The following is a 27,189-nucleotide window of genomic DNA, read 5'->3' as shown; positions in this document are numbered from 1 at the left end:
CGGGGGGGATGAGGACACATTTGTAATACCTTAACTAGTAAAAAAAAATAAAAATAAAAAAGAAAATTAACTTAAAATAGATCAATAACTAAATGTAAGAAATCCTATCTAATAAAGAGGGAATATGCTAATTGACCCTCATGCTGTTGCAAAGATGGCAGTGCCCACAGCCAATAAAGAGGAAATATGGTAATTGACTGCCATACCCTCAAAAATGGTGGCACCCACAGCCACAAGATGGCAGTGCCCAGTTTCCTCAGCCCCTCAGCCACCCAGAGCTGGCCTGAGGTGCAGGCAAGCCTTGGATAGTGGCTTCCTAGATGATGCCCAAGGCACAGGCAAGCCTTGGATGATGGCTGCCCAGCCACCTAGGGCTGCCTGAGGCTCAGGTAACCAGGGCCAGCAGAGGCTTTCACTGCTGGCAGTGGCAGCAGCAGAGGTGTGATAGGGAATCACCTTCCCCTGATTACCAGGTCACCTCCCACCCCTAAGGGCTCCCGGACTCTGAGAGGGGGAAGGCCAGGCTGAGGGATACCCTTCCAGTGCATGACTTTTCATGCACTAGGCCTCTAGCAAAACTATAAAATTCTTAGAAAATAATAAAGCTGTAAATTGTGACCTTGGCTTAGGTATGATTAAAAACACAAGCAACTAAAGGAAAAATTATCCAAATAAATGGAACTTCATCAACATGTAAAAGAAAATTTGTGTTTCAAAAGGTGCTATCAAAAAATGAAAAGGTGGGTGGCAAAGGAAATGAAGGAGAAAATAAATAAATGGTACTAATTTAAAATAAAAAGCTTCTGCACAGCAAGAAACCATCAACAAAAGAAAAAGAGAGCCTACTGTGTGGGAGAACATATTTGCCACTTATACATCTAATAAGGGGTTAATATCCAAAATATATAAAGTACTCATACAACTGAACAAAAGGAAGACAAACAATCCAATAAAATATAGGCAGAGGACCTAAATAGACACTTCTCCAAAGAAGACATACAAATGGCCAAGAGACATGAAAAAAAATGCTCAATATCACTAGTCATCAAAGATACAAATTAAAACAATTAGGTACAACCTCACACTTGTCAGAATGGCTGTCACCAACAAATCAACAAATGACAAGTGTTGGCCAGCACATGGAGAAATGGAAACCCTAGTACACTGCTGGTGGGAATGCAGGCTGGTGCAGCCACTGTGGAAAACAGTATGGAGTTTCATCAAAAAATTAGAAGTGGAACTCCCATTTGACTCAGTGATTCCACTTCTAGGAATATATCCCAAGAAACACAAAACACCAATGAGAAAGAATATATGCACTCCAAGTTCATAGCAGTGTAATTTACAATAACTAAGATTTGGAAACAGCCCAAGTGCAACCGGACATCCAAGGGCTCTGGGATGCCTGTCACTACTTGAGCCAATTAAACAGAAACAGGAATGAATCATACATGAACATTTATTCCAATGATGCCAGCAGTATGGGAGAGCAGCAGGTCATTCACAAAAATTTGCTCTGTACCTCACCATAAGCCAGATGCTTATATTGGGTAGAAGGACAAAGATTACATGGGATAGTAAGAATTACAGGTATGGGAAGGTAGACATGGGATCATCATTACAGGTTACAAGTCATGAGGACTCAGGGTAGGGGAAGGTCACAGAGGACGAGCAACTCCAGGTGCCCTGGGACCAGATTACCGGTAATAGGGGTTGTGGATTTTAAAGAGCAGATGCCTTTGGGACTTCATTGCTTCATCCAGGAGGTTGTAAATCTTTACATGATAGGCAGATCTCAGAACTGGAGGATGGACGGCATTCCAATGTTAGGTCCCATCTCCCAGAGTGTACAACTCCCAGCCAGGTGAAAATGTGCTTTCTTTAATCAGAAAAGAATAATCATGGTTAACAAAGCATGATTAATATTTCTTATCATTGTAGCCGATCCCCAATGTTCTATTTCTGCCCCTAACACAAGTGCCCATGAGTGGATAAAAAAGCTGTGGTACATTTACACAATGGAATACCACAGGCTTTAAAAAAGAAGGAACTCTTGACATTTGCAACAGCATGGATGGATCTGGAGAGTACTATCTTAAGGGAAATAAGCCAGGCAAAGAAAGATAAGTATCACATGCTCTCACTCATATGTGGAATCTGATGAACAAAATAAACCGATGAACACAATAGATCCAGAGACATAGAAGTATGGAAAAGACTGATGGATTTCAGATGGAAGAAGATGGGTGGATGGGTGGGGATAGATTAACCAAAGAATTTATTAGCACTTATGCATAATCCATGGACAGACACTAGTCCGGTGGAGGCCTGGGAGAGGCAGGTGTGTGGTGAAGGAGATCAATTCGGGGAGAGGGGACACCAAGGGGGACATCTGTAGAAAAAATAACCCTATTAAATAAAAGGTTAATATGCAAATAGACTAAACAGTGGAACAACCAGAACAACCAAACAACTGTTTGCTATGATGTGTGCTGACCACCAGGGGGCGTGTATGGAACATGACAGGCATTGGCCGGGGCGGGATGGTGGAACACGTGAATGGGGGTGTCAGAACAAGGCAGGGTGCCAGTTGCTGTTATCAGGATGAGCCTCTGGTGGTTACTGAAAATTCTTAGCTCCCACGTGCTGTGGTCCTGCCTGGCACTCGCACCCGCTGCTGGCACTGGAGCTGCTGCTCGCACCCGCTACTGGTGCCAGAGCCACCGCTCACACCCACTGCCAGTGCTGGCCCCACTCGTATCCACAGCCAGCGCCAGAGCCGCCACTCGCACCCACTGCCTGTACCCAGTTCCAATCCCGATCATTTGGCACCATCAGCTAGTGCGAGTGGTGGCTGCCTGCCCCGATTGACCCTAAGTGCTTCTCCACCTCCCCCTGCTCCTGAGGAGCAATCGGGACAGCGCTGATCCCACTTGCACCCGCTGCTGGTGCCAGCTGAAATCATTCCATGCCATCAGGGCCAGCGCCATCAGAGCTTGGGAAAGGAGCGGGGATGCCTGGCAGACAAGGGACAGGGTCGCAGTGGAAGGGGCGCAGAGGATGGCCTGAGACCCACCCCTGTGCCTACCACAGCCTTGTGGCCCACACTTCTTTCCAAGGTGCATGAATTCATGCACTGGGCTCCTAGTAATAATAATAATAAAGCTTTGTTTTGGGTCAAAAAGTCCACTTTTTACTTTTTTAAACATTTTATTTTAAATAACAAGTGGTAAAAGAAAATTATTAATTATGGTGCAAAATAATCCATTGGTGAAATTTGTTTTAAGAAAGAATGGCTTTCTTTTATTAAAAATTTGAATTGTACATAGATTTACAGGAATTCAACTGTTGAATAAAGTTGAATTTCAATACACTGTTGAAGAAATTACTCTGTCAGTGCTCTGATTCATATTGGTGATTTGAAAGAAATTATTATAGCTATGATATTAATCACAACAATATGAAATGCATTGAGCCCAAGTGCCATAGCCTCTTCTACAGTTTTTAAATTTATTGATTTATTTAGAACCAATGCTATTAGATATATTAATTGGTATTTCCATTTTACAGTTGAAGAAACAGAGCCAAAGATTACACAGGTTTTAGTGACTAGAACCAAGAGGTTTCATGAGCATTGTGCAATGGGATTAAAGATAGTGAATAATACCTCATTTATTTGACACCAATAATAGATTTTCCCTCAGTTAATATTTAACATAAATGCAACTTAAATACTGAAAGTTTTGGGGTGTAATTACATTTTGATGAAAATGCACCTGAAATTTGTTGCACATGTTCCTATCTTAATAAACAAAAAAATTATACAGATAAAAAAAGTGAAAAAGCAACTTTTTTAAATGAAAAAAAATATTTACAAATCATATATGTATTATTGGTCTAGCCATAGAGCATACAGATAACTATGGCAACTCACAAATAAACACAATCCTGAATAGATATCACTTCAAAGAAGATACACAATGGCCAATAAGCATAGTGATTACCTTAATATTGTTATTCACTGGTGCATTATATATCAAAACCACAATGAGATACCACTTCACATCCTCTAGGATAGTTATGATAAAAAATATGTTGATGAGGATGTGGTAAAGTTAGAATCCTCATACATTGCCAATAAAATGTTTCAGAATGTAAAATGGTTTGGCTGCTTCAAAAAAAAGTTCCTCAAAAATGCAAACATGGAATTACCATATGACCCAGGATTCCATTCTTAGATATAGATCAGAAGAATTGAAATAAGAAACCTGAACAGACACTTGTATGTAAATGTTCATAGCAGCATTATTCACAATAACCAAAAGGTGGAAACAATCCAAGTTTCCATCCACAGACAAATAGATAAACAAAAGTGCTAGATCCATGCAATGGCATATTATTTATTCATAAAAAGAAATAAAGTACTGATTCATGCCACAACATGGATAAACCTTGAAAACAAGCTAAGTGAAAGAAGCTAGAAATAAAAACCCCCACATATTGTATGATTCCACTTAAATGAAATGTCCAGAAGAAGCAAATCCATAGACAGAAAGTAGAATAATGGTTATCACTGGTTTTGAGGGTGAGAGTTATGAGGAGTGATTGCAAATGTATACTGGGTTTCTGTTGGGGGTAATAAAATAATCTAGAATTAGATAGTAATGATAGCTGCACAACTTTGTGAATACAGTAAAAATCAATGAACTGTATGCTCCAAAGGGTGAAATTTATGGTATATGAATCATATATTAACTAGAGGCCTGATGCATGAAATTTGTGCAAAAGTAGGCCTTCACAGCCATGGTGGCTGCCTGGATCCCTCCTGGCTGCAGCCCCAGCTTCCTCCAGAATGTCGTCTGGAAGGAATTCAGGTCTAATTAGCATATTACACTTTTATTATTATAGATTTTTTCAAGTATATGGTAAATGTTGTGAGTTCTTCATATATGTACTAGCACATTTTGCAAGGGGGAATTATGGGAAAAGGAGCACACAGGTGGACTATCTCTCACCCTATCTAATAAAAGAGAAACATGGTAATTAACCGTATCTCTGCTACCCTTCCCATTGGCTAATCAGGGCGATATGCAAATTAACTGCCAGCCAAGATGGCGGCCAGCAGCCAGGCAGCTTGAAGTGAACATGAGGCTTGCTTGCTTCAATGATGGAGGACTCCAACGTTCCCCACCTGCTGCTGCCGGCCTCTGAGCTTGCAGTTTGAAACATTGTTACAAATATAGAAGCTAGACAAAACCCCAGAAACCTGCTTTCAGCCAGCCGGCATCTCAGAGCTGGAGTTGATACAGTGTTTTGATTATAGAACCCAAACAAACCAGATACCTGCTTTCAGCAGCAGAGGCCTCAGAGCTGGAGCCAGAGCTAAAGCTGGCCCAGAATAAAAAAGAAAAAGAAAAAAAGGAGCAGTTGGGAGATTCAGTCACCCACCAGCCTGAAAACAGCCCTCAGCCCCTCACCCAGACTGGCCAGGCACCCCAGTGGGGACCCCCACCCTGAAGGGGGTGTGACCAGCTGCAAACAGCCATCAGCCCCTCACCCAGGCTGACCAGGCACGCAAGGGGGCCTCCACCCTGATCCAGGACACCCTTCAGAGCAAACCAGTCAGCCCCCACACATGCACCAGGCCTCTATCCTATATAGTAAAAGGGTAATATGCCTCCCAGCACCGGGATCAGCAGAGCCACAAGGCCTCTTGGCACCAGGATCAGCATGACAGGGGGCAGCGCCCAAACCCCCTGATCGCCCTGCGGCTCTGTGTGTGACAGGGGGCGGGGCCACAACCTCCCTATCCGCCCAGCTCTGTTCATGACAGGTGAAGGCACCCCAACCCCCTGAACAGCCCTGCTCTGTGCCTGATAGGGGGGAGCTCCCCAATCCCCTGATTGCCCTGCGGCTCTGTGTGTGACAGGGTGCGGCGCCCCAACCTCCCCCCCCCCCACGGGCCCTGCTCTGTGTGTGACGGGGTAGAGCCATAACCTCCCCATCAGCCCTGCCCTGAGTGTGACAGTGACGGTGCCCCAACCCCCTGATTGGCCCTGATCTGTGTGTGACATGGGGTGGTGCCCCAACTCCCCTATTGGCCCTACTTTGTGCATGACAGGGGGGAGTTCCTCAACCCCCTGATTGGCCCTGCTCTGTGCGTGACCGGGTACGGAGCCCCAACCCCCCTGATGGGCTCTGCTCTGTGCATGACAGGGGGCAGCGCCCCAACCCCCTGATCGACCCTGCCTTGAGTGTGACAGGGGGTGGTGCCTCAACCCCCAAATCGGCCCTACCCTGAGCGTGACTACGGGTGGCATCGCAACCTCCCGATCTGCCCTGCTCTGTGCATGACAGGGGGCAGCGCCCCAACTCCCCAGTCGGCCCTGCTCTGAGCCTGACCAGGGGCTGCACCTAGGGATTGGTCCTCCCCTCTGCCACCCGGGAGCAGGCCTAAGCCAGCAGGTCATTATCTCCCGAGGGATCCCAGACTGCGAGAGGGCACAGGCCGGGCTGAGGGACCACCTCTCCCCCCCCCCCCGAGTGCACAAATTTTTGTGAACCAGGCCTCTAGTCTATATATATAAAAGCCTAAGAGACCATTACTAATGAACAACAGGAACAAGATGCACACTGACCACCAGGGGGCAGATACTCAATACAGGAGCTGTCCTCTGGGGGTAAGTGCACTCCCACAGCCAACTACCCATGGTCCCTCCCCCGGGCCAGCCGGCCCCCACCAGCCCCTTGTGTTAAACTATTCATAGATGACCTGCTTCTGGGTCGGGGTTTCATATGTAGCAGAGCAGATCCCTCACTGTGATCTACTGAAAGTCAGCCCTCGACACAAGGGTTTGTCCCATCCTCTCCCCTTCCCAGGGCCTGCCCGCCTGCCACAGTGATGGTGCAGTGGTGAGGGAAAGAGGAGGTGGGGAGGCGGGAACCGCACGGTGACGGGGCGCCAACAGCAGCATTGGTGTCTGGTGTCTGTTCCTTCCATGCCTGGTCCAGTGACCATCGCCTCGTCTCCCAACCCTGCCAGGGCCTTTGAGCCCCAGGCTGGGACATGGAAATGGGTGTGGGTGGTGGCAGATGCAGCCCCTTTCCCAGGGAGGGCCGAGGATAAGATCCCTCCTCTGGGCCAGCGGCCAACCTCCCGTGGTTCCTCCCCCCCACCTGCCAACCTCCTATGGTCCCTCCCCCAGTCCCTCCCCCCAGCCACAGGGATATATCATATATGTATGATATATCTTATATATATCATACATATAAGATAATTTTTTTGTCTTTGGTATTGCAAATATTTTTTCATCTTGATATTGTCTTCTGACTTCTTTTATTTTATTCCCATGCAGAACTTTTAGATTTTTACATAGACAAACTTCTCTATCTTTTTCTTTATACCTTTTGGATTTTGAGGCATAGTTAGAAAGGCCTTCTCTATTTGAATCCTTAGTTTTTTTATCTACCCAACATGAGTGATAAAATTGAATTATTGTGAAGGCCTACTTGCCTTCACAATAGGCCCTGATCACTGGCCAGACCTAGGGACCCCACCCGTGCATGAATTCATGCACCAGGCTTCTAGTTGTATTATGTTTTGACATCCTATATAATAAAATCCTAATATGCTCAGTGTCCAGTCGTCTGGTCATCCATTCAACCAATCAGAGCGTAATCCTATATAATAAAAGCCTAGGTGGCGTCAAATGCAACATCATCACAAGATGGCTGGCAGGGGAGGGCAGTTTTGGGCGATCAGGCCAGCAGGGGAGGGCAGTTGGAAGTGAACAGGCCAGCAGGGGAGGGCAAGTAGGCCTGCAGGAGAGGGCAGTTGGGGGAGACCAGGCCAGCAGGGGAGGGCAGTTGGAGGTAATCGGGCCAGCAGAGGAAGGCAGTTGGGGGCAATCAGGCCAGCAGGGATCCAGCCTAAACCAGCAGTCGGACATCCCCCAAGGGGTCCCAGATTGGAGAGGGTGCAGGCCGGGTTGAGAAACTGTTGGGGTCCAACCCCAGCAGGTCCAGGGGTTCCCAAAGGTGAGGACAGAGTCAGCAAAGAAGGAATGACATGGAGACAGCGTTCAGTTGATTGGCAGCCTAGCCAGGTTCTCTAGCCAGGTTCTAGCCAGGTTCTCCCTTTATTCTCCTGTTACATCTGTATTTATACCATCTGATTTTAATCCTATCCATTCTATTCCAAAGGTTAGGGCATTTGTTATCTCCATTCCAAGGTCACTACTCTACTGTTCTGTTAAGCTACAAGGAAGTAACTGAAGGAGATTATCCTAAGTAAAGATTATGTAGCTTAAGCGTGATTGTTCATAGTTAAGGTGATTAACTGCCCGCCTGGCACTTAGTTAAGGGGTTTTACTGATTTATTCCCTTCCTTAGTTCTGTTAATCCCTAATTCCAGGGAAAAATCCCCACCTGGGGAAACAACCTTTCTCAGAGACATGACCCTGGTTAGAACACATAGTGCTAAGAAAGGGGAGCAAACATATTAAGAACAGCATGCCATATACGCCAGGTCCCTTGAAACATATGCTGTGCTTTTTTATTTTTTAAATGATAGAGCATGTAAATCAGCAGCCACCTCTCGGATTAGGTTGTTTAAGATTCGGAAGAAGACTGACAAGCAATGATAGCAAGCATAGCAATAAACATAGTGGATGGAGTGCACAAGGAGCCTTGTTCCTGTAGAAGGTTGCTGGCCTCTTCAGTCAAGGATTTCAGCTGTCCCCGTCAGTGGTTTGGCTGTCCTCATTGATCTGGCTAGCGGGCGGCGTCGCTGGCGACGGGCTTCTCGAAGCGTCAGCGCATTGAACGGCTGGATCAAAGGGTCCAATAGGGCAGTACTTGATGGTGGTGTCGGCATCTGGGGAGGAGTCAGCTGTGCCCTCTAGGTCGACTGATATGGATGATACTGGGGAGGTGGAGGATGAGGCAGAGATGGAGGGTGGTGTGACATAAGGTCGGACTAGACGGTCTGGTATCCACACAGGTGAGTCTGCGTCCTGTGGAAATATACAAGCATATCCTCTCCCCCAGGTTAAAAGTACATCAAGTCCCTTCCAGGCTCCTGTAAGTAAGTCTCTCCATTTGACGAGGGCTTTAGGTTTAGTTCAATCAGGGTTCCAATGTCTGTATATCAGGGAATTTCCCTCAGAATCTACATTTAGTGTATTAATTGCAAATAGAGTATGTTGTAGAACATGATGAGAGGAATATTTAAACTCATTTTCTTGTAATTTTTTAATTTGTGTTTTTAAAGTTTGGTGATCCCTTTCTACTATTGCTTGGCCTTGAGGATTGTAGGGTATTCCTATAGTATGTGTGATGCCGAATGTAGAGCATAAGTTTTTAAAAGCTGTAGAGGTATAGGCAGGCCCATTGTCTGTCTTAAGTGCCCTTGGTATTCCTAGGTAGGAAAAACATTGGAATAAATGTTGACTTACATCTTGAAAGGCTTCTCCTGTACGTGTAGTAGCAAGGAAAACATGAGAAAAGGTATCAATACAAACAAGCACATAGCCAAGTTTGCCAAAAGATGGGACATGAGTAATATCCATTTGCCATAAATCACAGGGTCTAAATCCTCTTGGATTAACTTCAGTAGCAGGGCTAGGAAAATGAGCAGGACAATGGCCGCAGTCACGCACAATACCTCGAGCAGCTTCTCTAGATATGTGATAATATAGACGGAGAGCAGAAGCATTTTGATGATGAATGGTGTGAGACCATTGAGCTTCTTCTAAAGCTGTATAAACTACTGGGTGAGTTAATAAATCCGACTGATAGTTTCCTTCACTTAAGGGTCCTGGTAGGCAGGAATGAGCTCTAATATGTCCAACATAGAAAGCCTTTTCTCATTTATGAATGTAAGTTTTTATGTATTGGTAACAGGAGTAATTGGGCAATTCTCTGGTTGGGCTGAATCTGTATAGTTGTGGTGGGCGGGGAAGGTAAAATCTGTATTTCTCCTGTGTAGTCTTCATCAGCAACTCCTAGGATGACTAAGATCCCCTGTAACAAGGTGGACCTCCATCCTAATATTAAACCTACAGTCCCCTTAGGCAGTGACCCAGACACTCCTGTAGGAATGGCTGCTACCGGTGAATCTGAGGTTAGTATTGCGTGGGTAGTAGAACAGAGGTCCAATCCTGCACTGCCTGGGGTTGCTCTGAAGAGGTCACTGACTGATTGAAATTTGCAAAGGGGTTGAGGGTTGATGCTCCTATTATTGCAGGGGCCTGGGGCTGGCCCCCTCTCAAGTTTCCCAATTGATGTGATGGGCTAGAACCTCCTTGGGAGAGGTTTGTAGAATTTAAAAGCTGACCATTTTTATGGTATTTTGATCTACATTCCTTTGCCCAATGGAATCCTTTCTGACATGGGGGACAAACAGTTTTTGGAGGATTAATATTATTCCCTGATGTATTTCCAGGCTGTTGAGGAGCTTGCCATCTGGCCTGAGTATTATTATTTTTAGTTGGGCATTCTCTGCTAAAGTGTCCAGATTGGCCACAAGAGTAGCAGTTCATATTTCTTTTATTACCTGTATTATTTCTGGCTTGTCCTATGCCCTGTACATATTGAGGGTATGTCTCCCCCTTGAGGGCTGCAGCTATAGCTACACCTTGTATAAATTCAGGACTCACATCGGCACACTGTTTTATAAAATCATGTATAGTTCCCTTTCTGTGAATCGGCCTTAATAAAGCCTGACAGGTGTTAGCATTTTCAAAAGCCAGTTGTTTGATTAGGATATCGGCTGCCTCTTCATTAGTGATTACTCGCTTGACTGCCTGTATGAGGCGAGAAAGGAAATCCTGATACGGTTCCTCAACTTTCTGTTTAACATCTGTAAGGGTAGTTGTTTTTCCTGCTATACAAGGTAGGGATTTCCAGGCATTTACTGCATAACTGGTTACTTTAATAAGTGCCTCTTTGGGCATATACATTTGCTCCTGAGCCGTGATAAAATCACCTTCTCCTAATATCATGTCTAGGGTTATTCCTCCTCTGGAGTTTTTGCTAGTGGCTACAGCTCTCTTAGCAAGATCATCATATTCAGTTTTCCATAATAAGTAATCACCTCCTGAGAGACAGACTTTAGAAACCTGTGACCAATCATAAGGGGTCATCCATTTACTGGCTAGGGCTTCCACCAAGGTTTGTGTGTAAGGAGCTAGAGGTCCATATTCAGAACAGGCCAATTTTAATTATTTAATTACTTTGTAAGGTATAGGCTCCCAGGTGGGGTCTTCATCCCACTCACTCTCTTACATGACTGAGAAGCAGAGTGAGAATTCAAGATCTCCACTAGCTTCAGCTTCTCTTATTGTCCTTTGAAAGTTAGACATGGAGCTCATAGGAGCCAGAGGACCTGGCTTAGGCTTCCTTTCTAATTTAGGGAGCCTGTTTTGAATGGGAGGGCTTTTTTCCTCTCTACTGACTGGAAAGGACCACGGGTCATGTTTATGATATTTATTCTCCTTCCGATCAGTAGGCATAGCTAAATTGCTCTTAGGTTGAGCTGGAGACAATAATGATGTGTCCTCTCTAGGTGGAGTTGAGGGACTATTTAAAGTTTGAGAAAGTTCAACCATTTCTGCCTCTGGTGCCAAGGTGTCACGAATTAAATTCCAGAAGGAAAAGGTATTTGCCGAGACCTTCTCAGATGCATGGAAGCTGTAATACTTCTTTAATTGCTCTCCTGCTTTATTCCAAGTTTCTAAATTAACAGTTCCTTTCTCAGGAAGCCATGGACATACTTCTTGTATAAAACATTCTGTCTGACTGGGAGTAACCTTAACTCCTCTGCTAGCAAGCATATGTGTTAAAAGATCAATACAGAATCTTTTTTCTTTAAACTCAGTATGACCCATCTTCTCAATCTAAGTTCTATACTATCCAACCTCTTACCCTACTTATCCTCAATAGGGGGGTGTGCAGCACCCTACGATGCAGTCCTATCCGTCCTGAGTGCGGGGGGGGGGGGGGGGAAGGCTTACCTAGGAGAATTCTATTTGGGTACCAAATGATGGGGTCCAGCCCCAGCAGGTCCAGGGTTTCCCAAGGGTGTGGACAGAGACAGCGTTCAGTTGATTGGCAGCCTAGCCAGGTTCTCTAGCCAGGTTCTAGCCAGGTTCTCCCTTTATTCTCCTGTTACATCTGTATTTATACCATCTGATTTTAATCCTATCCATTCTATTCCAAAGGTTAGGGCATTTGTTATCTCCATTCCAAGGTCACTACTCTACTGTTCTGTTAAGCTACAAGGAAGTAACTGAAGGAGATTATCCTAAGTAAAGATTATGTAGCTTAAGCGTGATTGTTCATAGTTAAGGTGATTAACTGCCCGCCTGGCACTTAGTTAAGGGGTTTTACTGATTTATTCCCTTCCTTAGTTCTGTTAATCCCTAATTCCAGGGAAAAATCCCCACCTGGGGAAACAACCTTTCTCAGAGACGTGACTCTGGTTAGAATACATAGTGCTAAGAAGGGGAGCAAACATATTAAGAACAGCATGCCATATACGCCAGGTCCCTTGAAACATATGCTGTGCAGATGTTTCTTTCCTGCAGCGACTGTGTCAAGCAGCAAGGACAGACTGGCTTCTGGCAAGAAACACCCCTACCTGCCCCCTCCCCCCGCCATGCACGAATTTCGTACACTGGGCCTCTAGTATGCTAATGATATGCTAAGGCTGCTCACCCACTTGCTATGACATGCACTGACCACCAGGAGGCAGAGAGTCGACCAGTCAACCAGTCACTATTATGGCCACTGACCACCAGGGGACAGATGCTCCAACCAGTAGGTTAGCTTGCTACTGGGGTCTGGCTAATTGGGACTGAGCAAGATGGGCCAGACATGCCCTGGAGCCCTCCCTTGGTCCCTTCCTGGTTGGCCAACCTCCCACATTCCTTCTTGGCCCCATGCACTGGTGAAGTTCTTTGGCCTGGCCTGAGGCCTCTTGCAATATGGGCTGGTGGACCCCCCGCCTCCCCCCGAGTGCATGAATTTCATGCACCAGGCCTCTAGTATAAGATAACATATTACAGTTTCTGAGCATCAATTTTGAATTTCTTTTCAATTTAGTAGATGGACAATATTTATAAATATCCTCAAATATTTGAAAATCATACCTAATTTCAATTTGGGGGGTAGGGGTGGGTGAAGTTCAAACTTTAATTACTCTTTTTTAATATGATTCATGATCTAATTATTTGTGTGCTTGTACATATAGGTTTCTAAAATTTATCTGTTATACCTGTCAATTGTATTGGTCATTGCCTTAATTACTGTTTTTATTTAGTGTATGTGTACATTCTTAACTATTTTATATACCTGCTGGATTATGTTCCCTTAACTTTTATTTTTTTTAATATCAGTACTGCTACTTGACCTTTGTTTTGTTATTATTTTCCTGATACATCCTTTTCCCATTCTTTACTATCAATTCTTTTATGTAATTTTGATTATGGCATATCTCCTATATTATTAGTAAGTACTAGAAGCCTGGTGCACAAATTTGTGCACCAGTGGGGTCCCTCAGCCTCGCCTGCAGGATCAGACCAAAACCAGCTCTCCGACATCCCTTGGGGGGTTCTGGATTGCGAGAGGGCACAGGCCAATCTGAGGGAGCCCACCAGTGCATGATTGCATGATTGGGGCCAGGGATGGATGCAGGAGGTTGGCCAGCAGGGGAGGGACTGAGAAAGGGTTCCAGGGCATGTCCAGCCCATCTCATTCAGTCCTGATCAGCCAGACCCCAGCAGTAAGCTAACCTACCAGTCGAAGTCCCTGGTGGTCAGTGCACATCATAGTGAGCAGTTGAGTGACCTTAGCATATCATTAGCATATTACACTTTGATTGGTTGAATAGACAACCGGACAACTGGACACTTGGCATATTAGGCGTTTATTATATAGGATAATTTTAATAGTTGTAATACAAACATTTAGTGAATGTTTACCATATAATAAGCACAGATATAAGAGCTTTACATGTGTTCTTAGACATTTAACCATTGTTAACCCAAATTAATTGTATAGCATTTCAGGTACAAGAACACAAAACTCATAAGGTGGCTCTCCTCCTTTTAGTTGTATTGCAGTCTTGGCTCCTTATTGTGGCTAATTCATGTGTGGCTGCATCTTCATGGTCTTGATTGCTTGACCTTGTACCTGCAATCCCAAGAACAAGAAAGAATGAAAGAATAAGAAGTTTAGAACTCAGTACTTTTCCATAAGTGCGTAACCTAAAATTTACACACATCACTTCTGCACACCTCTTATAAGTCAGATGTGAAGCACACAGCATCACCTAACTCTATATAAAGGGAGCCAGGAACTAGTCTTTCTCTTGGAAAGCTATGAGTCTAGTTAAAAATGTATTCTATTGTTACAGGGAAAAGGGAGAACAGATACTGACAAACTCATAGATATCTCTATTAATCTTTTTTTTCCCTTCACTTTTATTGAGATAAGTTGATATACAGCACTTTAATAAGTCTAAGAGTACAGCAAAGTGACTTGACTATGTCTCTATTAATCTTAACCATAATCACATATTTATTATCCTCTTTAATCCATTAGGAAACTGAGATACAAAGATGTTTAGAAACTTGACCAAGATGCTAGTAATAAGGTAGTGATGCCTTTCAGATGTGAAACAATATAGTTGGATGACAAAACTTCCACTTTTTAAAATATAAATTTTATGTTTTCATTGATTTTAGAGAGAGGAAGGAAGAGGGATAGAGAGATAAAAACATCAATGACAAGAGAGAATCATTGATCTGCTGTCTCCTGTATGCCTCCTAGTGGGGATTTAACCCAAAACCCAGGTATGTGTCCTGACCGAGAATCAAATCCTGACCTCCAGGTTCATGGGTCAACACTCAACTATTGAGCCACACAGGCCGGGCAAAGCTTCCACTCTTAACCAATATGTCATTTCTATTTGTTTAATGATTATTCTCTTATGTTTATACAATACTTAAATTTATATCTAAATTAATCCTTTTGGAGGGAAGGTTGTTCTTTATAAAAAATAGCCCAGCTAGCATGGCTCAGTGATTTGAGTGTTGACCTATGAACCAGGAGGTCATGGTTTCATTCCTGGTCAAGGTACATGCTCAGGTTGCAGGCTCAATTACCAGTGTGGGTGGAGCATGCAGGAGGCAGCCAATCAATGATGATGTTTCTCTCTCTCTCTCTCTCTTTCCATTCCTTTTTTGAAATTGATAAAAAAATTTTAAAAATATTCGACTGGGTGGTTTTCTCTTGGAAGCACGCCTGAGTCTTTCTCCCATTTCTTCACCCAGATGCATTTATCCTTGCTTTTTTCTCTCCTAAATTTAAAGGTTCTTCTTTTACTTCTGTAACTTGTTTGCTGAGCCCACACAGCCCAACTGACTCACTTCTTACACAGTTCATTTCTAATTCTGTGACTTTCTAAATAAACTTTTGCTTGTTAAAAAAAAAATTATATTTAAATTAATCCTAAATTCAATTTAAACACATATATTTTTCCTCCCTAATATCTGGAATTCTGCTTTTATTTTTATTGGAATTTATACAACTACTATTATTATTGTTGTTATTTGTAGTATAAAATTAACATGAGTAGTAGCAGCTATTTCTCCTCTGAAATCTTTGCTAACCAATTTTCCTGTATCAAAATGCTTACCTTTGGATTCATTTTTCCTCTTAATTTTTTTTTTTTTCTGTAATGGTCCTTGAGCAGTAAAATGTCTATATCCTTAAATGTCTGAAATGTTACTTTATTTCATTTTTCCCAGAAACAACATATTATATGGATATTAGAAAACTCATTTAAGACATCTCATGCCAATTTAATTTTGATCAATTGTAGGAAATCTTTCTTTTCTATCTGGTAACTTAAAAGAATTGCCTTTGTTTAATTTCTCTTGGTGTGGTGATATTGATGATGGGCGTATGTATACAAATTATTCTTTATCACTCTGGATGATATTTTTTAATTTATATACTCTGCCTCATACTGTTTAGCAATTTCCTATTCACTCTTAATATAAAAACAAATTATTTTCCATTCAATCTCCTAAAATTTCATTTTTATTTATTTTTTAAAATATATTTTTTATTGACTTCAGAGAGGAAGGTAGGAGAGAGAAATAAAAACATCGATGATGAGAGAGAATCATTGATCGGCTGCCTCCTGCAGGCCCCCCACTGGGGATCGAGCCCTCGGCCTGGGCATGTGTCCCTGACCAGAATTGAACTGGGACCTTTCAGTCCGCAGGCCGATGTGATATCCACTGAACCAAACCAGCTAGGGCTAAAATTTCATTTTTATATAGTAAAACTTTTGAATTTTTTCCCATTTTTCTTAATTTTAATTATGTGTTTTAATTCTTTATCTTTTATGTTACATAGCCTCAGTTTGATTTTATGACTCACTAATCCTTTTAAAAAAATTTTATTGATTTTAGAGAGAGAGGGGATGAGAGATAGATATATATATATATATATATATATATATATATATAGAGAGAGAGAGAGAGAGAGAGAGAGAGATTTGTTATTCTATTTATTTATGCATTCATTGATTGATTCTTATATGTGCCCTGACTGGGGACTGAACTTGCAATCTTGGCTTATCAAGATGATGCTCAATTAAGCTACCTGGTCAGGTTCTATGGTTCACTAATTCTTATTTCAGTTATTTGTAGTGTGGTGGACAGAATTCTAAGTGGCTACCAAAATTCCCACTCCTGATATACACACTTTCTCCCAGGTATTAAATCAAATGTAATGGGCTATAGGTGCTGCTGTGAGAGGATTTTGCAGATTAAAATTGATGATCAGTTGACTTTACATTAGGAAGATTAGCCTGACTGGTGTGGCTCTGTGGATTGAGTGTTGTCCCATGCACAAGAGGCCACCTGTTCAATTCCCAGTTAGGGCACACGCCCTGGTTTCGGGCTGGATACCAAGTAGGGGGCGTGCAGAAGGCAGCTTTTTGATGTTTCTGTCATCAATTTTTCTCTCTCTATTTCCCACTCCCTTCTCTCTCTAAAAAATCAATAACAATATATTAGAAAATATAAAAATAGAATACATTGTTATTCTTTTTAAAATATGTGTTTTTATTTATTTCAGAGAGGAAGGGAGAGAGAGATAGAAACATCAATGATGAGAGAAAATCATTGATGGGCTGCCTCCTGCACACCCATCACTGGGAACTAAGCCTGAAACCCAGGCATGTGCTCTTGACTGAAATGAAACCTGTGACCTTTCAGTCCTCAGGCCAACACTCTAGCCACTGAGCCAAACAGGTTAGGGCCATTGTTATTCTTAAAAAAAAATTAGAAAGATTATCTTGGATAGGATTGATCTAATCTGGCAAGCCCTTAAAATAAGTTGGAATGATTAAAACCCAGAGGTTTTCTCTTTTTATTCTCAGAGGGGATGAACAAATAGCTATGTTGAAAACTGTGTTTGAAGAGGGATGGCCTCTAGTTGTCGAAGGCTTCAGCCCTAAAAATCACAATGAAATGAATTATTTCATTAACCTTGAAGATCCAAGAAGAAGACGACTCTGATCTCCCGATGAGATGGCAATCCCAGCCAACGATACAGCTTGTTGTGATGCAGAGCACGGGCTCTAGCTTTGCCATGCCTGGAATCCTCATCAATGCAAACTATGAGATAATAATATATATTATTTTAAACTGCTAAGTTCATAATAATTTGTTATTCAGCAATAGAAAAATAATGTATCTAGTATATCATTTATCAAATATAACAAGTTTTTTTTATCACTTAAAGTATTTTAATTTAAAGGTTTTCATGTTTTCATAACTATTTATTCTTTTTAAAAACATATGCTTGATTTATAAAGTCCCAATGATTCATAAAATTATTTTCTTGATATTACATTTTTGGTACTTTTGAGAATAGTAGCATAATTTCTGATTTTTAAAATATTTCTTTCTTTTGAGATCCAGTTAATGTATTTTAAATTTGGGGGTTTTAAAAAATGTTTTACTTAATTTGGGCTTTGTTTTCATTTTTTCCTGGTGATTTCCCCTATGCATGCCTAAGCCTCTTGGTGAATAGTCTCAAGGTGAACTACACATGGAACTTCCATGGACTTAGTACATTCCAGAATTTATTAGTAACATGGTCATAGATCTCAGTCAATATAGACTTGATAAATTTGGGTATCAGCCCAATGGGTACAATATAATTCTGTGCCCTATCCTCATATAGGTAACATCTTTCCAGCCAAGTTCAAAGTTTGACAGCATAACTCCTGTATTTGGCTTTTATAGCACATAAAATCCTGGATTTTCATCCTAAATTAAATTAATATTTTCATCCCCTGATTGTCATGGGTAAGATGGCACTCCCCTATCTTCCTTCCTCTTATTTTCTTTTAAATTTTATAGAACTGTTGTGCCTAAAAGTGCTGAGTATTAACTAAAAGTTGGGGCAGATGTCATCTACACTAATAAAAGACAAAAATGTTAATTGACAGTACCTTTGCTATGCCCAAGCCATGCCCACCAGCCAATCAGAGTGACTATATGCAAATTAACCCAACCAAGATGGTGGCTGGAAGCCACGGAGCTGGAGCAAGCAGGAGGCTTGGTTGCCCGGGTGATGGAGGAAGCCAAGCTGTGGCCTCCACTCATGGCAACAAAGTTTCAATTATAGAAGATAAATAAACCCCAGATACCTGCTTTCAGCCACCCTCCACTGGGAGCTTGGGTTGTTGGGGGCTGTGGCCAGCCTGAAAACAGCCATCAGCCCCTCACCCAGGATGGCCACACCTTCATGGGGTGAGGGTCCCCGCTGGGGAGGCTTAGCCAGCCTGAAAACGGCCCTGAGCCCCTCTACCAGACTGGCCAGGCACCCCAGGGGGGACCCCCACCCTGAAGGGGCTGAGGCCAGCCTGCAAATAGCCATCAGCCCCTCACCCAGGCTGTCCAGGCACTCCAGCAGGAACCCCCACCATGAAGGGGCTGTGGACAGCCTGCAAACAGCCATCAGCCCCTCACACAGGCTGGCCAGGCACTCCTATATAATAAAAGGGTAATATAAAAATTGACCCTAACAGCAGAACTGGGAATGACTGTTTATCATTACACACACTGACCACCAGGGGGCAGACGCTCAATGCAGGAGCTGGCCCCTGGTGGTCAGTGCGCTCCCACGGGGGGAGCTCTGCTCAGCCACAAGCCAGGCTGACAGCTGCCAGTACAGTGGTGGTGGTGGGAGCTTCTCCCGTCTCCTCAGCAGTGCTAAGGATGTCCGAATGCAGCTTACGTCTGCTCCCCTCTGGCAAGGGACATCCCCTGAGGACTCCCAGGCTGCCAGAGGGATGTATGACTGCCAGCTTAGGCCCAATCCCACATGGAGCGGGCCTAAGCCATCAGGTGGTCATCCCCCGAGGGGTGCCAGACTGCGAGAGGGCACAGGCTGGGCTGAGGGACCCCCTTGAGGGCACAAATTTTTGTGCACCGGGCCTCTAGTAATATTATAATTTTGTTTAGCCTGTAAAATGTACATTTTCCTGACTTTCTTTTATTAATTTTCTTTACCCTGGGCTCCTCAAAGTACAATAGACAACCCCTCATGGATAGACCCTTAGTCCTGGTCACCTAGATCTCCTTTCTAACATGAGTCAGGGTTTGGTAATAAAGCCCAAGCTACTTATCAGTTTTCTAAGTAAGAGATGGATTACAAGGAAAAAACAGACAATTCATGTTTTGAAAGAATGAGAGTGAAAAAAATATAGGTCAATGCTGTAAATATGTGCCTGGTTTTGTATTTGAAAGTACAAACACTTTTTTTTTTTAATCAAAAGAAGACTTAAATTCCAAATAGGATGTAATATGAAAAGTTCTAAATGTTACTGCTAGGTCTGTAGGGCAATACAATCCTTAGTGGACATTTGTAAGTTTCCTGCCAATGGATAACAAAAGACCAGGAAAAACTTGCTGGACACTAGGAGTCAGACCATACAAGGAATGGAAACTGTCCTGAGGGCACCTGATTGCACACTTATATTCCACTTGCATTCCAAGCCCACCAGCTCAGTCCCCAGGCCCACTGACAACAAGTTTCCCACCAGTGACTGCATATAAGGATGAAACTCCAGCTCCTGGGAGCTGCCATCATCAACCCAATGTCCCCTTGGCTCAGTGCTGGGGAGCCCTTCCCGTTGGATAGTCCATTCTCCATGCCCTTCCCTTAAATAAAGTCAATTAAACTACCATGTGAGATGGCTGTTTAGCCTACCCTTGCACAGCACCATGCTAACCACACACCATGTTCACCTTCCAGTTACCTTCCAGCCTTGTACAAGTTCCAGCACACAGAAGACATCTGCATATTTTACTGAGGAAGTTTGAGGTCGAGTCATTTAAATTTAGCTGAATGTGAAGATTCTATGTCCTTTATAGGACACAAGCAATGGCTCTGATTCATACTAGAAATACTGATATTGGTATTCCCAATAACATGAGGCACTGAGACCTATTATTTAATGGGAATTTTCAAAACTTCTGATATTTTGTAAGTTTTTTATTTTTCCTATAGGCTATTATGGCTCCAGGGTATAAAGCTCACGGAGTTGTGACCAAATATCATTATGTAGAGTGAGGAATTAGATAGACAATAAACATTCTAAAATCTCCCATCTTTTTAGAAGCATTTACCTCTTTGTAAGGAGTACAATAAAAAGCTAGTCATGGAGACAAATATTATTATCACAGAATGGATTACGAATTTTTCTTTATTCGTAATTATATTGTCTGTGTTGACAGGCTCTGCAAAAGAGACATGGAGACATGACAATTAGCAAATATTCCTTTATAGAAGCATGTTGATTAAAACCTTAGAAGTCCTAGTTACATTTATCAACAATGAAAGTATTTCTAACTTTGGAAGGAGAATTTCTGTAGACTGAAGAAAGTGGCAGCTAGATTCCTTTCATGTGGAGAGGAAGTGGAAGGTGAGAAACAGGAGCCTATGTAAACAATTCTTATAAAATGTTTGGCTTTGAAGGAGGTGGTAAGTACTAGAAGGGTATGTGTGGCTGAAGTTCATCTTAAAGTTTTGATAATAGGAGGGTAACTTGAGCATATTAAAATACTTTAAGGAAAAATAAATAGTAAAAAAATAGAAAATAAAAAAGTGCAAGATAAGTATGAAATAATTGAGTGTGTGAAGGTTCTAACAATGAAGTGGATTTAAATCTAACCATGAATGGGGGTTTTAGCTTTAGATAAGAGGAGTGACTTATGGATTATTGTAATAAAAGGTGTAGTTAGTCACGGTGATGGTTATATTTATAAAGTTAGTAGCTTATTTGCCATCAGGGGTCCAGTTATCTGTTGATAATTGTTAGAAATATGATAGATCTAGAAGCTTTAAAAGCTTATGGAAGAATAAAACAATACAGAGTTAACTGCTGGGAAAACTGGACATAAAATTGAACAGGAAAGAACAAGTGGGTTGCCACACAGTTAAGGAGTTTTTTGTCACTGGACTTCCTGTATTAAAATTGATACCAAATTTCACTCTAATATGCGTTTTCCAGTCCAAATGTAGAACATAGAAGGTAAAAATGATAGTACTAATCCTGAATTATTTTTCAATTGGGTATTACCAAAGAAAATCAGGACAACGAAGTTGACTATATTGGTAAGAAAACAGCCATGTGATTACAATGTAGTCAAGGTTGATTAGAGAAAAAATGAAAAGAGAAGAGGGGACAGACAGTATAGAGATAAAAACCTGGATTTCCCTACCAATTAAGCAAATAGGCACAGCAATATTAACTGAAAAATGGAACTGTGGAGAGAAAGGGTAGTGGTAAGAAGTGAGATGATTCAAAAGGTGTATTCATAATTGTAGTAGTTTATAGTGATAAGAAATTCTAGGATGCGGCCACAGGAAAGAGACATGAAGGTGAATAGAAAAAAATGTTTCTAGACATAAAAAATTCAAGGCACCATGTCTAGATTGTTGCATGGAAAATCCATGTGGATATGTTAAAGTCACCCAGGATGACATGACTCAACACAACTGTTTTTAAATGCATTCAAGCTTCATCAATATGTAAAGAAAGCCAATCATACACAAGACATAGATATTTTTAATGAAGGAAACAACATGATAATTCAAGAGGAAAGACTTCAAAAATTCTTAATATCTCCAGAGAAATAAATTTTCACATAATGAAGCAAAAACAGGATGCTATTTTTAAATAAGCATGTAAAGAGAGAGCTAGTAGAAATTAAAACTACAGAAGCAAAAATGAAAAGCTTAAATGACTGAATTAAAAGATAAAGTTGTGGAATTCTCTTAGAAAAAAATATAAAGAAATAGAAAACAGAATAGGAAAGAGAAGAAAATTAGAAGACCACTTTAGGAAGTATAGTATCCAAATAATAGGAATTCCAAAAAGAGAAAACAGTAAAAGTAGGAGAATCCAAGACTTAAAGGAAGAAAATCTCCCCTTATAGGTGGATGTTAAAAAAAATTTACAGCCTAGAAAGACTCACTGAGCAGTCTCATATGGATGGGGAAAAAAATCCACATTGATATTATTGTATAATTAAAGAACTTTAAATGCTAATCAATAAATATTAAATAACAAGGCTTTTAAGGAGGAAAAAGTCTCATTTAAAATCAGTCAGAAATTAGAATAATATGGAACTTATCAGAAACTGTATAACTGAAAAAAATGTTTTCAAATTTTAAAGGAATATTTCTATTACCCATCTAAAATTCTTTACCATTAAAATATTAATAATTCATGTAAGATCTCAAAAAAATGGGGCATCTATTGCCCAATTCAAAGGAATATACTGGAGGGTGTGCTCTACTAAACCAAAGGAATAAACAAGAAAATAAAAAGATGCCGAAACCGGTTTGGCTCAGTGGATAGAGCGTCGGCCTGCGGACTCAAGGGTCCCAGGTTCGATTCCGGTCAAGGGCATGTACCTGGGTTGCGGGCACATGCCCAGTAGGAGATGTGCAGGAGGCAGCTGATCGATGTTTCTCTCTCATCGATGTTTCTAACTCTCTATCTCTCTCCCTTCCTCTCTGTAAAAAATCAATAAAATATATTTTTTTAAAAAAAGAAAATAAAAAGATAATTCAGAAAACTGGTCTTTCTACATGAGAGAAATGTTGAGAACCCTCAGGTTGGTGGTGGAGATTTCAAAATGATACTTGCTTGTCCTGCATAATGACCAACTAACATAGTGGAGCAAGAAGACAAAAGACTGGAAATGATAACCTCAAGGTGATACAATTAATATTGGATATGTAAAGATATTGAAATTTATCCATGAGGTGCATAGGTTAAGGCAAATCAGTAAAAATTCATTTAAAAAAAATTAAAAGGTATTAATTCTGGTGGGAAAAATATGCATAAGAAAAGAAATATAATTATAATAATGCCCAATTACAAATACTATTTTCATAATTATAATAAAAACTGTTTATCTAATAAATATGATAAATTTATGAATCAAAGGTATAGGGAAGATGATGGTGGGGAAGGTATACATATTTGGAGAAAGAAAAAAAGCTAAATTCTTACCAGACTTATATAAAACTTTATATGCAGGTATTGTTAGTTGAAACAAAAGAAAGACAGAAAGGAGAAGAGAGAGAGAATGGAGAGGAGAGAAAGAAAAAGAAAAAGAAAAAATCTGGAAGTTAAGAGAAGGAAGTGATGACAGGACCAAAAGAAAGAAACATCTGGCAGGTAAGGAATAAATGGCCAGAGAAACTTACACTTTGAATGTTCACCAGAAATAAGTAGGAGAGGCTGGTGAGCTTAGCTAAGCAGAAGTGGGGTTTTTTTTAAGGAATTATTTAATGTGGTTCACTGTTAGAAGGGGGATCCACCACCTGATCTAAAGGAACTGAAGTTTATCCTAATCCAGTCCTAGTCTAGTGATGGGCAGTCTCAGATTCAGACAACCATCTTGGGACAGGCAGACAATGCCAAGTACATTCTGGCATTGGACTGTGGAAAAGACAATGTTATGTGCTTACCAAACTGTTAAATTTTCTAAGTACACAAGGAGACTTCTCAAACCCTTTGCATTTAGGTGGGAACATACAACTCGTAATGGTCTATGAACTTAGAAAGAAATGATATAGGGTGGGTGTGGGCTAAAAGGAGTCAATGGGGAAAAATGGGACAACTGTAATATTCTCAACAATAAAGATAAAAAGTAAAAATAAATAATTTATATAAATAGAAAAAAAAAGAAATGAGAGATGACTTTGAGATGTAGTCCCTAAATTCCCATGTCTACTCACTCTTTCTTCATTCATTTACCACCTACATATACAAGTTCCATTAGGTAATTCTATGGAGCAGGTGCTAGATGAAATTTTTGGATCCCACAAAAGTGAGATGGGGGAAATCCAACATCACTGAGAGATAACCCAAGGTTCCCTTTCTCCCTCTGGAAGAACAAGTGTCACACATCTTGATTGGTATCTTCATGGGAGATAGGCAGAAGAGAGAGACCTCGAAATCTCTACCATCCTGTCCCAATTACCTTTCGTTGCAGGATAATGGATCACAAGTAGAAAAGTCACCACATATCCATAAAATAGGAGCATTGAAATAAATATTTCCAAAAGAGAACCTGAAGAAAAAGACATCATATTTTGGAAATTAGGATTTTGAGTGCCACATGTATTTGGGATAAAGCTATTTAAAAACTTTTATTTTTGGTGTACAATGCCCTGTCCCCTCTCAGCCAAAATTAGAGTGAATGCTAGTGAGGCTAGATTATGGTTAAGGAGAGTACTGGGAAGTGTGATTGAGTGTAGGAATGGGTGTTTTGGGGGCAAGGCCCTAATGGGACTGGAGATGCCTTTTCCTCCTCCTTCTTCCATCCATGGGTCTAAACTTGTTTCTGGTTATCAATCTCATCCTTTGGAAATTAGGGAGTAGAGCATGTGACTTCAGTAGCAGAATATCAGTCACCATTGGAGCCTAATGTTTGAGTCACAGGAAAAGGTTAAGTGATTCTTAACTTTCAAAAGATTATCAACACGTTCATAAAAGTAACATTTAAAGTAACTAGGGGTATTCAGCTTGGAGAAAAGAAGATAAAAAGAGGACCATAATCACTGACCTCAAATCTCTGGAGGACTATCTTTAAAACATGAAGGCAAACTTGTTGTATTTGGTTTGAAAATGACTCGGATGGAGACAGATTTGGCCACCATAGAAAATTAATTACCTTCTCACAAAGACAGCTACCCAAAATGGAATACTTAACCTTATGAGGAGAGTTTACACTTCAAAACATTCATCAACAGAAGTATTCAAGCAAACACCTGGAAACGTTGGATTAAGGCAGTGGTTATAAAACATTAACTTGTGAAAGCACAGATTGTGGGCCCAACTGCTAGTTTCTGATTCAGCAGGTCTAGGATGGGGCTTGAGAAACTAAATTTTTTGACAATTACCAGATGATGCTGATGCTTGGGGTACAGAGACCATATTTTGGTACCCACTGGATTGAAGTATTTGGTATGTCTAATGATTAAGAATAAGGACTTTGCAACATAAATTCAAATATCTTTGTCATGTACACCTGTGGAAACTCTGAGGTATTTTACCTTTCTAAATTTTATTTTTCTCACCTGTAAATGAGGGATAATAATATATGTTCATCTCATCAGATTAAGAATGAGACATAGCCCTAGCTGGTTTGGCTCAGTGAATAGAGTGTGGACCTGTAGACTGAAGGGTCCCAGGTTCAATTCCAGCCAAGGGCACATGCCTGGGTTGCAGGCTCAATCCCCAGTAGGGGGCGTGCAGGAGGCAGCCATGATTCTTTCTCATCATTGATGTTTCTCTCTCTGAAATCAATAAAATAAATCTAAAAAAAGAATGAGACATAAATATACAGAGCCCATTATAAACAGAAAACAAAGGTACTTCATATACATAATAGAGGATTGGGAAAAATAGTTTCTGAATTTGTTTTTTAATTTTTAGAAAAATAATAAATATAAGGAGATATATTAAAATTATTATACCATAATTATTTTATAAGAAATAACTTAATATACATAAATCTATTTAAGCATCTATAACAACATACTCTCTCTTACCAGAAATTAATATTATTTCAAATCATCTTTAAAATTTTATATAAATAGGTATGTACTAAAGAAAATATTTTTATATTTTGGACACATCAAAGGGTTTATCTAGAACATATATTAGAAATGTATTTGTTATATATACAACCTGCCTGTACATTTTCACCATTACTCATTATTATAAAATTGCCTTCAAATTAATTTTATATTAATCCTCCATTAATACCTTAAATTAATATCTATGTTTTAATTTTTTGTTTTTATTAAGACTTTATTTTTAGACCAGTTTAAGTTTCACAACAAAATTGAAAGAGTGGTATAGAGATTGCTCATATACCCATTGTCTCCACAGATGCATAGCTTCCCCTATTATCAATATCACCCACCGAGTGTGACATTTGTTAAAATTATGTGTTATAACTGCAGCATAATCATATAAAGTCCATACTTTATGTTACAGTTCACCAGTGTCGTACATTCAATGGATAAAAAACAAATATCTCTCTATATAAAACCCTAATATGCAAATAGACCGAACAGCGGAAAAACTGAACAACAGGTCACTCTGATTGCACTGATCACCAGGGGCACGTGTGAAACATGGCAGGTGTCGGCCATGGTGGAATGGTGGAGTAGGTAAGCGGGGGTGCCAGACGAAGGCAGTGCACCAGTTGCTGTCATTGGGACAAGCCTCTGGTGGTTATTGAAAATTCTTTGCTCTGGCGCACCACAGTCCCACCCAGCACTCGCACCTGCTGCAGACACCTGGCTCCAATCCCAATCACTGGGTGCTGTCAGCAGGTGCAAGCGGCAGCTGCCCGCCCCAATTGCCCCTGAGGACTTCGCCACCTCCCCCTGACCCTGAGGGGCGATTGGGGCAGTAGCTGCCACTTACACCCACTGCTGGCGCTGGCCCCAATAGCTCAGCTCTGTGCTGTCAGCAGGTGTAAGTGGCAGCCAGAGCAGGGCTGTGACAAGAGGGGCCAGGTGGGGGCACGGAGGATGGGCGGAGACCCGCCCCTGTGCCCACCG

The 27,189-nt window shown here is 41.3% G+C and overlaps 1 protein-coding gene across 6 annotated transcripts in view; it reads right to left on the bottom strand.

The window, feature by feature from the left end:
* Positions 1 to 13,918: 13,918 nt before the first annotated feature.
* The window catches only part of LOC139001789 (putative selection and upkeep of intraepithelial T-cells protein 1 homolog), a 69,151-nt gene continuing 55,880 nt past the window's right edge, over positions 13,919 to 27,189 (bottom strand). For 3 of the 6 annotated variants that reach the window (XM_070403322.1, XM_070403325.1, XM_070403323.1), the window contains 4 exons: positions 24,594 to 24,683; positions 20,721 to 20,831; positions 17,568 to 17,696; positions 13,919 to 14,193 (listed from right to left, as the gene is read on the bottom strand). In XM_070403322.1, the coding sequence (XP_070259423.1) occupies positions 14,087 to 14,193; positions 17,568 to 17,696; positions 20,721 to 20,831; positions 24,594 to 24,683 (437 nt within the window). In that variant the 3' untranslated portion in view covers positions 13,919 to 14,086. The remainder of the gene's footprint in view (positions 14,194 to 17,567; positions 17,697 to 20,720; positions 20,832 to 24,593; positions 24,684 to 27,189) is intronic. The other 3 variants (XM_070403326.1, XM_070403324.1, XM_070403327.1) reach the window with 3 other exon arrangements.

The sequence above is a fragment of the Myotis yumanensis genome, unplaced genomic scaffold (assembly GCF_028538775.1).
Source record: "Myotis yumanensis isolate MYYU_CA2020_CCGP unplaced genomic scaffold, mMyoYum1.0.hap1 SCAF_2, whole genome shotgun sequence".
Classification (NCBI taxonomy): domain Eukaryota; kingdom Metazoa; phylum Chordata; class Mammalia; order Chiroptera; family Vespertilionidae; genus Myotis; species Myotis yumanensis.
The sequence above is the reverse complement of the archived record's forward strand: the minus strand, read 5'-3'. Positions and strand labels throughout refer to the sequence as shown.